Below are 10,870 nucleotides of genomic sequence, written 5' to 3' on the forward strand. Positions count from 1 at the left end.
CCCCCCCCGGAGCTTCGCCAGCCTCTTCTCTGAGTGACCCCCCCCGGAGCTTCGCCAGCCTCTTCTCGGAGTGACCCCCCGGAGCCCCCCCCCGGAGCTTCGCCAGCCTCTTCTCCGAGTGACCTCCCGGAGCCCCCCCCAGAGCTTCACCAGCCTCTACTCCGAGTGACCCCCCCCAAGACAACCCCCCCACCGCCACTGGGTTCCTCCCACTGCCCCCTTCTCCCCAGAGACCCTCCTCTCCCCCGTGTTGCCATGGGCCCCTCCCTGAGACCCCCTAACTGCCCCACAGAGCTTCCTGGGGACCCCAATGATGCCCCCTCGCTGCATTGTCCATCCCCCTGCCGGGGACCCCGCACTTGCTTCTGCCTGGAGCCCGACCCGCTGCGCTCAGCCCCTGGACACCGGGGTCCCCACAATGCGCCCTCTGCCGGGGGGGGGGGCAGGACACGGCCAGGTGCGTGTGGCTGTGTGTGAAATTAATCCCCCCCGTCCTGAATCCACACCAGCCCCCACATTCCTCCCATGAGCCCCCCCAATCCACCCTAGCCCCCGTAACACCCTCTGCTGCCTCCAGGGAGCCCCCCCAAATACACCCCAGCCCCCGTAACTCCCTGCTGCCACCTGTGAGCCCCCTAAATCCAGCTGCCCCCCATAACACTGCCACACTGCCTCCCATGAGCCCCCCCAATCCACCTTGGTCCCTTTAACCCCCCTGCTGCCTCCTGTGAGCCCCCGAACCCACCCTAGCTCCCATAACCCCCCCACGCTGCCTCCCTTGAGCCCCCCAAGCCACCCCCACATCCCTGCCCCAGCAACACCCTCCCATGCTGCCCCTCTAACCCCAAATCCACCTCAGCCCCCCCTTAACTCCCCCCACTTCCCCGAGACCCCCCACCCCCAAATCCACCCTAGCCCCACTGCCCCCTGCGAAATCCCCCACCCCCAAATCCACCCTAGCCCCCCATAACCTCCCACACTGCCCCCTGCAAGACCCCCAACCCCAAATCCACCCTAGTCCCCATAACACCCCCACATCCCTGCCCCCAGCAACACCCCTCATGGAGCCCCCCACCCCAAAATCCACCCTGGCCCCTCTAACCCCCCATGCTGCCTCCTGTGAGCCCCCCCACCTCTGAGCCCACCCTAGCCCCTGTAACACCCCACATCTCTGACCCCCAGCAACACCCCCCTCCCCCGCCAGCCCCCCATGTACCACCAGCCCAGCTCATCTCCCTTTCCCCAGCGGTCCCCCGCCACACCCTCCTGCTCCCCATCAGCCCCCCTGTACAGATCTCAGAGTCTTGCCCCCTCTATATTTTTGAGTGCCCCCCAGCGCTGTGTTGTGACGCCCCCAGCGCGTGATATTTGCGTGTTGTTTCCGTGTTGTGTCATGACGCTTCCACCTCTGCCCCGAATTGGGCCCTGGGGGGCAAAGGAGGGAGCTCAGGATCAGGCCTCTCCCCCCTCCGGCCCAGACGCTGCTCTCCCCCCAGTTCCCACTGTGAAGGGGACGGGGTGGGGGCGGGGCCGTCGAGCACGAATTGCTCCCCTCCCCCGTTAGTGATTCTCGTGACACTGTCGTGGGTCCCCATCGTCTGTGATGTCAAAGAAACGTGGCGCGAGGCCGAGCAACCAGAGACCGATATATTAAAACAGAGATTTAACAGCCCACGGGTCGCCCTTAATGCAGCCACCTCTGGGGCGGGGCGGCCGGGAACGGCTGCATAGAACGGCCGGCTCGGCTGATGCTGGGATGCAGCCACCTCTGGGGCAGGGTGGAGTGGGGGGTGTCACCCATCAATCTCCAGACAATGGAAGTTCCTCTGGGGCGATGCTGGCCCTGAGGTTCGGGTGGGGGGAGAAGCTCCCCAGCCCCTTGGGGTGTTTGCCCCCCTCCCCCATAGTTGCTCCTGGACACCTGGGTCCCCAAACTGGGGGAGGCTCAGAGAAGCGGCAGCTCCTGGCACCAGGGGTGTCCGTCTGCCCAGGCTAGGCCAGGGGGCGCAGGGGCGATGGGGGGGAGGAGCTGCGGGGGTCGGGGTGGGAGGCACGGTGTAGGGAGGGCTCCGACATGCTTCGCTCCAGCTTGGGGAGGAGGCGCTGCAGCTGCTCCACTGTGGCCAGGATCTGGGGGGAGAAAGGCGGTGAGACGGGTCCCTCCAACCCCCGCCCCTGGAGCCAGGGAGGGAACCCAGGAGTCCGGACTCCTAGCATCCCCCTGCTCTAACCACCAGACTCCACTCCCCTCCCAGGGCCAGGGAGAGAACCCAGGAGTCCTGGCTCCCAGCACCCCCCTGCTCTAACCACCAGACTCCACTTCTCTCCCAGGGCCAGGGAGGGAACCCAGGAGTCCAGGCTCCCAGCACCCCCCTGCTCTAACCACCAGACTCCACTCCCCTCCCAGGGCCAGGGAGAGAACCCAGAAGTCCTGGCTCCCAGCACCCCCTGTTCTAACCACTAGCCCCCCACTCTGTTCCCAGAGCCGGGGAGGGAACCCAGGAGTCCTGGCTCCTTGCCCCCTTCTCCACTCTAACCATTAGTCCCCACTCCCCTCCCAGGACCAGGGAGAGAACCCAGGAGTCCGGGCTCCCAGCCCCCCCTCTCTAACTACCAGACTCCACTCCCCCCCAGAGCTGGGAGAGAACCCAGGCGTCCGAGCCCGCCCCCACTCACCTGGGGGAAGAGGGGTCTCTCGTCTCGGTTGAATTTCAGGCAGTTCATCATGAGTCTCTTCAGAGCCTTGGGGCAGGTGCTGGGCACCCGGCTCATGTCAGGGGACAGGTACCCCCGGCCCACCATGAACAGGATCTGGGGGGCAAGGGGTTGGGTCAGAGCCAGGACACTCCCAAACCCCCATTTAGAAGCTGGGGGTCGGGAGTGAGGGGCACTGGCATAGCTGGGGGGAGCCCTGGGCTGGGCTGGGCTGGCAGGAGCTGCGGGTCAGGAGTGAGGGGTGCAGGGGGGCTGTGGGTTGGCAGTGAGGGGCTCCGGGGCGCTGTGAGTCGGGAGTGAGGGGCGCCAGGGGGCTGTGGGTGGCAGCGAGAAGTGCCGGGGGGCACTGGGGGTGTGTGGGTCAGCAGCGAGGGGTGCCAGGGGCTGCGGAGGCAGCAGGGGATGCCGGAGGGCTGTGGCAGGAAGTGAGGGGCGCCGCGTGACGTGGGGGCCTGCAGTCAGCAGTGGGGGGCGCCAGGGGGTTGCAGGTCGGCGATGAGGGGCACCGGGGGATGCAGGGGGTTGCAGTCGGCAGCAGGGGGCTGTGTGAGGCAGCAGAGGCTGCAGGTCAAGGGGGGCTGGGCAGTACCTGGTCGTGGCTGCGGACGTGCCGTAGGGGAGGCTGTGGGTTGGCAGGGAGAGGGGCTGGGGCGTGGGGCTTGAGGAGGGCTGCGGGGGGGGGCACCTGGGTGCTGGGGGCGAGGAGGGTTGCGGGGGGACACCGGGGTGGGGGGGCTGGGCGGTACCTGGTCGGGGCTGTGGATGTGCCCATAGGGGAGGCTGCGGGATGGCAGGGAGGGGTGCAGGGGGGCACAGAGGTACTGTGGGGGGTCAGGATGGCTCCGGGGGGGCCCTGGGGGGCTGGTACCTGGTTGCACCTGCGGACGTGCCTGTAGGGGAGGCTGCGGGATGGCAGGGAGGTGTGCAGGGGGGCACAGAGGTGCTGTGGGGGGTCAGGATGGCTCCGGGGGGGCCCCTGGGGGGCTGGTACCTGGTCGCGGCTGCGGACGTGCCCGTAGGGGAGGCTGCCCGTGGTGAGCTCGAACAGAACCACCCCGTAGGCGTAGACGTCGGACTGGAAGCTGTAGGGGCTGCTGTCCTGCATGCGGATCACCTCGGGCGCCTGCGAGAAGACACCGTTAGGGCCTGGGAGGGAGGCGTGGGGGGCAGGTGACAGTGGGGCTCTATGGGGCACACCAAGGATTTCACCATCCAAAGCATGGAGCCCAGCAGCTCGGGCATGGCGGTGCAGTGGAGGGGTATTGGGGTCAGCAGGGCGCTATGGGGTTCAGCAGGGCGCTATGGGTGCTGTGGGGCTTGGCAGGGCGTTGTTGGGGTCAGCAGGGCACTATGGGGCACCATGGGGCTCGGCAGGGCGCTGTGGGGGTCAGTAGGGCGCTGTGGGGTGCCGTGGGGCACGGCAGGGCGCTGTGGGGGTGAGCTGGGTGCTGTGGGGCATAGCAGGGTGCTAGGAGGGTGAGCAGGGCGCTGTGGGGCATAGCAGGGTGCTGTGGGGCATAGCAGGGCGCTGTGGGAGTCAGCAGGGCGCTATGGGGCACGGCAGGGCGCTGTGGGGCATAGCAGGGTGCTATGGGGGTGAGCAGGGCGCTGTGGGAGTCAGCAGGGCGCTATGGGGCACTGTGGGGGTCAGCAGGGCGCTATGGGGTGAGCTGGGCGCTATGGGGCACAGCAGCGTGCTATGGGGTGAGTAGGGCGATATGGGGGTGAGCTGGGCACGATGGGCGCTATGGGGCACGGCAGGGTGCTATGGGGCACCGTGGGGGTTAGCAGGGCGCTATGGGGTGAGCTGAGCGCTATGGGGCACAGCAGTGTGCTATGGGGGTGAGCAGGGCACTATGGGGTGAGCTGGGCGCTATGGGGCACAGCAGCGTGCTATGGGGTGAGCAGGGCGCTATGGGGGTGAGCTGGGCGCTATGGGGCACAGCAGCGTGCTATGGGGGTGAGCAGGGCGCTATGGGGTGAGCTGGGCGATGTGGGGCACAGCAGCGTGCTATGGGGGTGAGCTGGGCGATGTGGGGCACAGCAGGGTGCTAGGGGGCACCGTGGGGCTCTCACCATCCAGAGCACGGAGCCCCGGGGCTGCTCGACCCGGCGGGCCCCACTCCAGTGCGTCTTCACCGTGGCCAGGCCGAAGTCACCGATCTTCACCGTCAGCCCCTCGTGCAGGAAGATGTCTGGGGGGGGGTGGGTTAGGGGGCGACCAGCACCAACGAGCCCCCCACAGCTGCCCCAACTTCAGCGACAACCCCCACAGCACAGACCCCCCTGGGAAACACCTGTCACCCCACCCTTCCCTGCTGCCATCTTGGATACGCCCCCCCATTTCCCCGGCCCTGCTGCCATCTTGGATACGGCCTCCCCCCATTCCCCCAGCCCTGCTGCCATCTTGGATACGCCCCCCCATTCCCCCGGCCCTGCTGCCATCTTGGATACGGCCCCTCGCATTCCCCCGGCCCTGCCGCCATCTTGGATACGGCCCCCCTAGTCCCCCCGCCCTGCCACCACTGGAGCCCGGCATGGGGGGGCGGTAGGATACTGTTGGATTTCAGGTCCCGGTGGATGATGTTCTTGGCATGAAGATAACTAGGAAAGGGAGAGAAAGCGGGGGGAGCCCCCCATGAGCAGTGACCCCCACCATGCCAGCCTCCCCATATTCCCATAACGCCAGCCCCCCGCCATGACTCCTTGCCCCCACCCCTCCCCCACTGTCAGCCCCTCACTGCGCCAGCCCCCCCACCTGTCCCCATAGCCCCCCCAGCCACCACAGCCCCCCATCAGGCCAGTTCCCTGCCCCCATCACGCAAGCCCCTTCTCTTGACCCCCCCGCTCCCCATTGCAGCCCCCCCATATTCCCAACCCCCTGCCTCCCCACCCCTTCCCCACTGGCAGCCCCCCCCCGGGACTCACTCCATGCCCTGGGCCGTCTGACGCGCCACCTCGGTGCGGGCGGGGGCGTCCAGTCGGGTCTCGCAGACGTGGAGGTGCCGGTACAGGCTGCTGCCCTCGCACCACTGGGTGATGATGGCGAAGCTCGGCCGCGTCATGAAGCCCATGAACAGCAGCACGTTGACGTGACGCGTCCGCCTGCAAGGACCGGGGCGGGTCACTGGGGGGGCAGGCGCTGGGGTCTGCCCCCCCACCCCAGCCCACCATCCTCGGATGCCTGGGTCCTTCCCCAACACCATCCCCGAAGGCCTGGTTCCCCCCAAGACTGGTACCCCCGGATGCCTGAGTCCCTCCCGCTGCAAACTGCCACCCCCGGACACCTGGGTCCCTCCCGCAACACCATCCCTGGATGCCTGGCCCCCACCCCAGACTGATCCCCCCAGACACCAGTATCTTTTTTGCCCCAAACTGCCACCCCCGGGGTCCCCGACAAACTGCTAACCCCCTGGAAGCTGGAGTCCCCCCTCTTGCTCCTTGAACCCCTGGATGCCTGAGTCCCTCCTTCTGGCCTACAAACCCTGACACCGGGGTCCCCTCCCCAGTCTGCCTTTGCCCACCCCGGACGCCAGGGTCCTTCCAGCCCCACTCGGATGCTGGGGCTCCCCCTGGATACGGGGTCCCTCCTCCCCCAAGAGGCCAACGTCCCTCCCCGCCCCCTGCCCCCAGACTCTGGATCCCCGCTGGATGCCGGGGTCCCTCCTGCCCCCCTCCCAGAGGCCAGCGGCCCTCCCGGACGCCGGGGTTCCTACCTGAGTACCTGCATCTCGTTCTTGAAGGCCTGCACCTGCTGGGCCGTGGGCTGCGTCACCTTGAGGATTTTGACAGCCACGTGGCCGTGCCAGCGGCCCTGGTAGACGGTCCCAAACGAGCCGGCTCCCACCCGCCGCAGCAGGATCACCTCATGCGGGGGCACCTCCCACTGGTAGCCCGAGTCCCGGTAGCCCAGGGCCTTCTGCAATGGGGTGGGGAGGAGAGGGTACTGGGGGATTCGTTCCGTTCCCTCCCCCAACCCTGCCCAGCCTGGGGGGACGCCCCAGCCGAACGCTGCCACCAGCCTTGGACGCAGCCTCAGTTTCCCCTGGTGCAGATCCCTCGAAAACGACCGATCCCTGGCTTCTTCGGAACCCCACTTCGTGGGAAGGCCTCTGGGGTGCCCCCTCACAGCTGTCTCTTCTTCAGACCCCACCCACCCCATGGGGTGCCCCGGAGCAGGATGGGTACTGTCCGCGGCTCCCCACACCTCCGGCACGACCGGCCTTTCTTGCCCCTGCTCCCCATCGGCGGCGTGGAGGAGTCAGGGGGCAGGGGACGGGGGGATGGAGTTGGGGGCACAGGCTCAGGGGTGGAGGTTCATGTTAGGGGCCATGGGGATGGAGGTCAGAGATAGCAGGTGGGTGGGGGGCAGGAGATGGGGGCCTGATGTAGGAGAGGGGGAAGGGGGTACAAGGCTGGGGGAGTACAGCAGGACTGCGGGGTTTGGGGGGAAGGGGATGAGGGAGGTGCAGGGCGTCATGGGGGGCAGGGACACAGGTGGGACACACATCTCCCCAGCCACTCCCCCCCAACTCACCACTCTCTTCTTGTCCTCAGCCGACGACGCCGACCCCTTCCGCTCCTTGGGGGGCTGCGGGGGCGACTTGGAGGGGGCCCCACGGCGCCCGGGAGGCTCCTGGGGGGGGCTGGGACCTGGGGGAGACCCTTCCCCCGCACCTGGCGCTGGACAGAGAGAGTGGAGTGAGCCAGGGACCCCAGAGCTGCCCCCCACGCCCCCACTGAGCCCCCAACCTCCCCCGAGTGCCCCCTGCCCCTGGTAGCACCGTGCCCCCTGCCTGCCCCCTTCAGCACTACGCCCCCCACCGAACCTCCCACCCACCCCCAGCAGCGCAGCGCCCCCCGAACCCTCCTAGCAGCATAGCGCCCCCTGAGCCCCCCGCCCGCCCCCTGCAGCACAGCGACCCCCGGTACACCCTGCCCACCCCCAGCAGCACAGCGCCCCCCGAACCCCCTGCCCACCCCCTGCAGCACAGCGCCCCACGAACTCCCTGCCCACCCCCAGCAGCACAGCGCCCCACGAACTCCCTGCCCACCCCCAGCAGCACAGCGCCCCCCGAACTCTCACCTGCAGCACAGTGCCCACTGCTGAGCCCCCCGCCTGCCCCCTGCAGCACAGCGACCCCCGAACTCTCACCCGCAGCACAGTGCCCACTGCTGAGCCCCCCGCCTGCCCCCTGCAGCACAGCGCCCCCCCGAACCCCCTGCCTGCCCCCTGCAGCACAGCGCCCCCCGAACTCTCACCTGCAGCAGTGCCCATTGCTGAGCCCCCCGCCTGCCCCCAGCAGCACAGCGCCCCCGAACTCTCACCCGCAGCACAGTGCCCATTGCTGAGCCCCCCGCCTGCCCCCTGCAGCACAGCGCCCCCCCGAACCCCCTGCCCACCCCCAGCAGCACAGCGCCCCCCGAACTCTCACCTGCAGCACAGTGCCCACTGCTGAGCCCCCCGCCTGCCCCCTGCAGCACAGCGCCCCCTGAACCCCATGCCCACCCCAGGAGCACAGCGCTCCCCGAACTCTCACCCGGAGCACAGCGCCCCCCCGAACCCCCTGCCCACCCCAGCAGCACAGCGCCCCCCGAACTCTCACCTGCAGCACAGTGCCCACTGCTGAGCCCCCCTCCTGCCCCCTGCAGCACAGCGCCCCCCCGAACCCCCTGCCCACCCCAGGAGCACAGCGCTCCCCGAACTCTCACCCGGAGCACAGCGCCCCCTGAACCACATGCCCACCCCAGGAGCACAGCGCTCCCCGAACTCTCACCCGGAGCACAGCGCCCCCCCGAACCCCCTGCCCACCCCAGGAGCACAGCGCTCCCCGAACTCTCACCCGCAGCACAGTGCCCATTGCTGAGCCCCCCGCCTACTCCCTGCAGCACAGCGCCCCCCCGAGCCCCCTGCCCACCCCCAGCAGCACAGCGCCCCCCGAACTCTCACCCACAGCACAGTGCCCATTGCTGAGCCCGCCTGCCCCCTGCAGCACAGTGACCCCCGAACCCCCTGCCCACCCCCAGCAGCACAGCGCCCCCCGAACCCCCTGCCCACCCCCAGCAGCACAGCGCCCCCCGAACTCTCACCTGCAGCACAGTGCCCATTGCTGAGCCCCCCGCCTGCCCCCTGCAGCACAGCGCCCCCCGAACCCCCTGCCCACCCCCAGCAGCACAGCACCCCCCGAACTCTCACCCGCCGCACCCCGCCCATTGCTGAGCCCCCCGCCTGCCCCCTGCAGCACAGCGACCCCCGAACCCCCTGCCCACCCCCAGCAGCACAGCGCCCCCCGAACTCTCACCTGCAGCACAGTGCCCATTGCTGAACCCCCCGCCTGCCCCCTGCAGCACAGCGCCCCCCCCCAACCCCCCGCCTGCCCCCTGCAGCACAGCGCCCCCCGAACTCTCACCTGCAGCAGTGCCCATTGCTGAGCCCCCCGCCTGCCCCCAGCAGCACAGCGCCCCCGAACTCTCACCCGCAGCACAGTGCCCATTGCTGAGCCCCCCGCCTGCCCCCTGCAGCACAGCGCCCCCCCGAACCCCCTGCCCACCCCAGCAGCACAGCGCCCCCCGAACTCTCACCCGCAGCACAGTGCCCATTGCTGAGCCCGCCTGCCCCCTGCAGCACAGCGCCCCCTGAACCCCATGCCCACCCCAGGAGCACAGCGCTCCCCGAACTCTCACCCGGAGCACAGCGCCCCCCCGAACCCCCTGCCCACCCCAGCAGCACAGCGCCCCCCGAACTCTCACCTGCAGCACAGTGCCCACTGCTGAGCCCCCCGCCTGCCCCCTGCAGCACAGCGCCCCCCCGAACCCCCTGCCCACCCCAGGAGCACAGCGCTCCCCGAACTCTCACCCGGAGCACAGCGCCCCCTGAACCACATGCCCACCCCAGGAGCACAGCGCTCCCCGAACTCTCACCCGGAGCACAGCGCCCCCCCGAACCCCCTGCCCACCCCAGGAGCACAGCGCTCCCCGAACTCTCACCCGGAGCACAGTGCCCCCCCGAACCCCCTGCCCACCCCCAGCAGCACAGCGCCCCCCGAACTCTCACCTGCAGCACAGTGCCCATTGCTGAGCCCCCCTCCTGCCCCCTGCAGCACAGCGACCCCCCGAACCCCCCGCCCACCCCAGCAGCACAGCGCCCCCCGAACCCGCTGCCCACCCCAGCAGCACAGCGCCCCCCGAACTCTCACCCGCAGCACAGTGCCCATTGCTGAGCCCCCCGCCTGCCCCCTGCAGCACAGCGCCCCCCGAACCCCCTGCCCACCGCAGCAGCACAGCGCCCCCCGAACTCTCACCCGCAGCACAGTGCCCATTGCTGAGCCCCCCGCCTACTCCCTGCAGCACAGCGCCCCCCCGAGCCCCCTGCCCACCCCCAGCAGCACAGCGCCCCCCGAACTCTCACCCACAGCACAGTGCCCATTGCTGAGCCCGCCTGCCCCCTGCAGCACAGTGACCCCCGAACCCCCTGCCCACCCCCAGCAGCACAGCGCCCCCCGAACCCCCTGCCCACCCCCAGCAGCACAGCGCCCCCCGAACTCTCACCTGCAGCACAGTGCCCATTGCTGAGCCCCCCGCCTGCCCCCTGCAGCACAGCGCCCCCCGAACCCCCTGCCCACCCCCAGCAGCACAGCACCCCCCGAACTCTCACCCGCAGCACAGTGCCCATTGCTGAGCCCCCCGCCTGCCCCCTGCAGCACAGCGACCCCCGAACCCCCTGCCCACCCCCAGCAGCACAGCGCCCCCCGAACTCTCACCTGCAGCACAGTGCCCATTGCTGAACCCCCCGCCTGCCCCCTGCAGCACAGCGCCCCCCCCGAACCCCCCGCCTGCCCCCTGCAGCACAGCGCCCCCCGAACTCTCACCTGCAGCAGTGCCCATTGCTGAGCCCCCCGCCTGCCCCCAGCAGCACAGCGCCCCCGAACTCTCACCCGCAGCACAGTGCCCATTGCTGAGCCCCCCGCCTGCCCCCTGCAGCACAGCGCCCCCCCGAACCCCCTGCCCACCCCCAGCAGCACAGCGCCCCCCGAACTCTCACCCGCAGCACAGTGCCCACTGCTGAGCCCCCCTCCTGCCCCCTGCAGCACAGCGCCCCCCCGAACCCCCTGCCCACCCCAGCAGCACAGCGTCCCCCGAACTCTCACCCGCAGCA

The 10,870-nt window shown here is 69.7% G+C and overlaps 1 protein-coding gene across 1 annotated transcript; it reads right to left on the reverse strand.

Moving 5' to 3' along the window:
- Positions 1–1,627: 1,627 nt before the first annotated feature.
- LOC115640101 (serine/threonine-protein kinase A-Raf-like) lies at positions 1,628–7,436 on the reverse strand (the record flags this gene model as incomplete). Its single annotated transcript, XM_030542969.1, has 8 exons — positions 1,628–2,130; positions 2,677–2,811; positions 3,707–3,838; positions 4,792–4,910; positions 5,273–5,319; positions 5,644–5,820; positions 6,432–6,634; positions 7,253–7,436. Coding segments are annotated over 8 exons (1,135 nt in total), but the record flags the coding sequence as incomplete, so codon positions are not given.
- Between the last annotated feature and the right edge of the window lie 3,434 nt (positions 7,437–10,870).

Source organism: Gopherus evgoodei, unplaced genomic scaffold (genome assembly GCF_007399415.2).
Source record: "Gopherus evgoodei ecotype Sinaloan lineage unplaced genomic scaffold, rGopEvg1_v1.p scaffold_202_arrow_ctg1, whole genome shotgun sequence".
NCBI classification, from domain to species: Eukaryota; Metazoa; Chordata; order Testudines; family Testudinidae; genus Gopherus; species Gopherus evgoodei.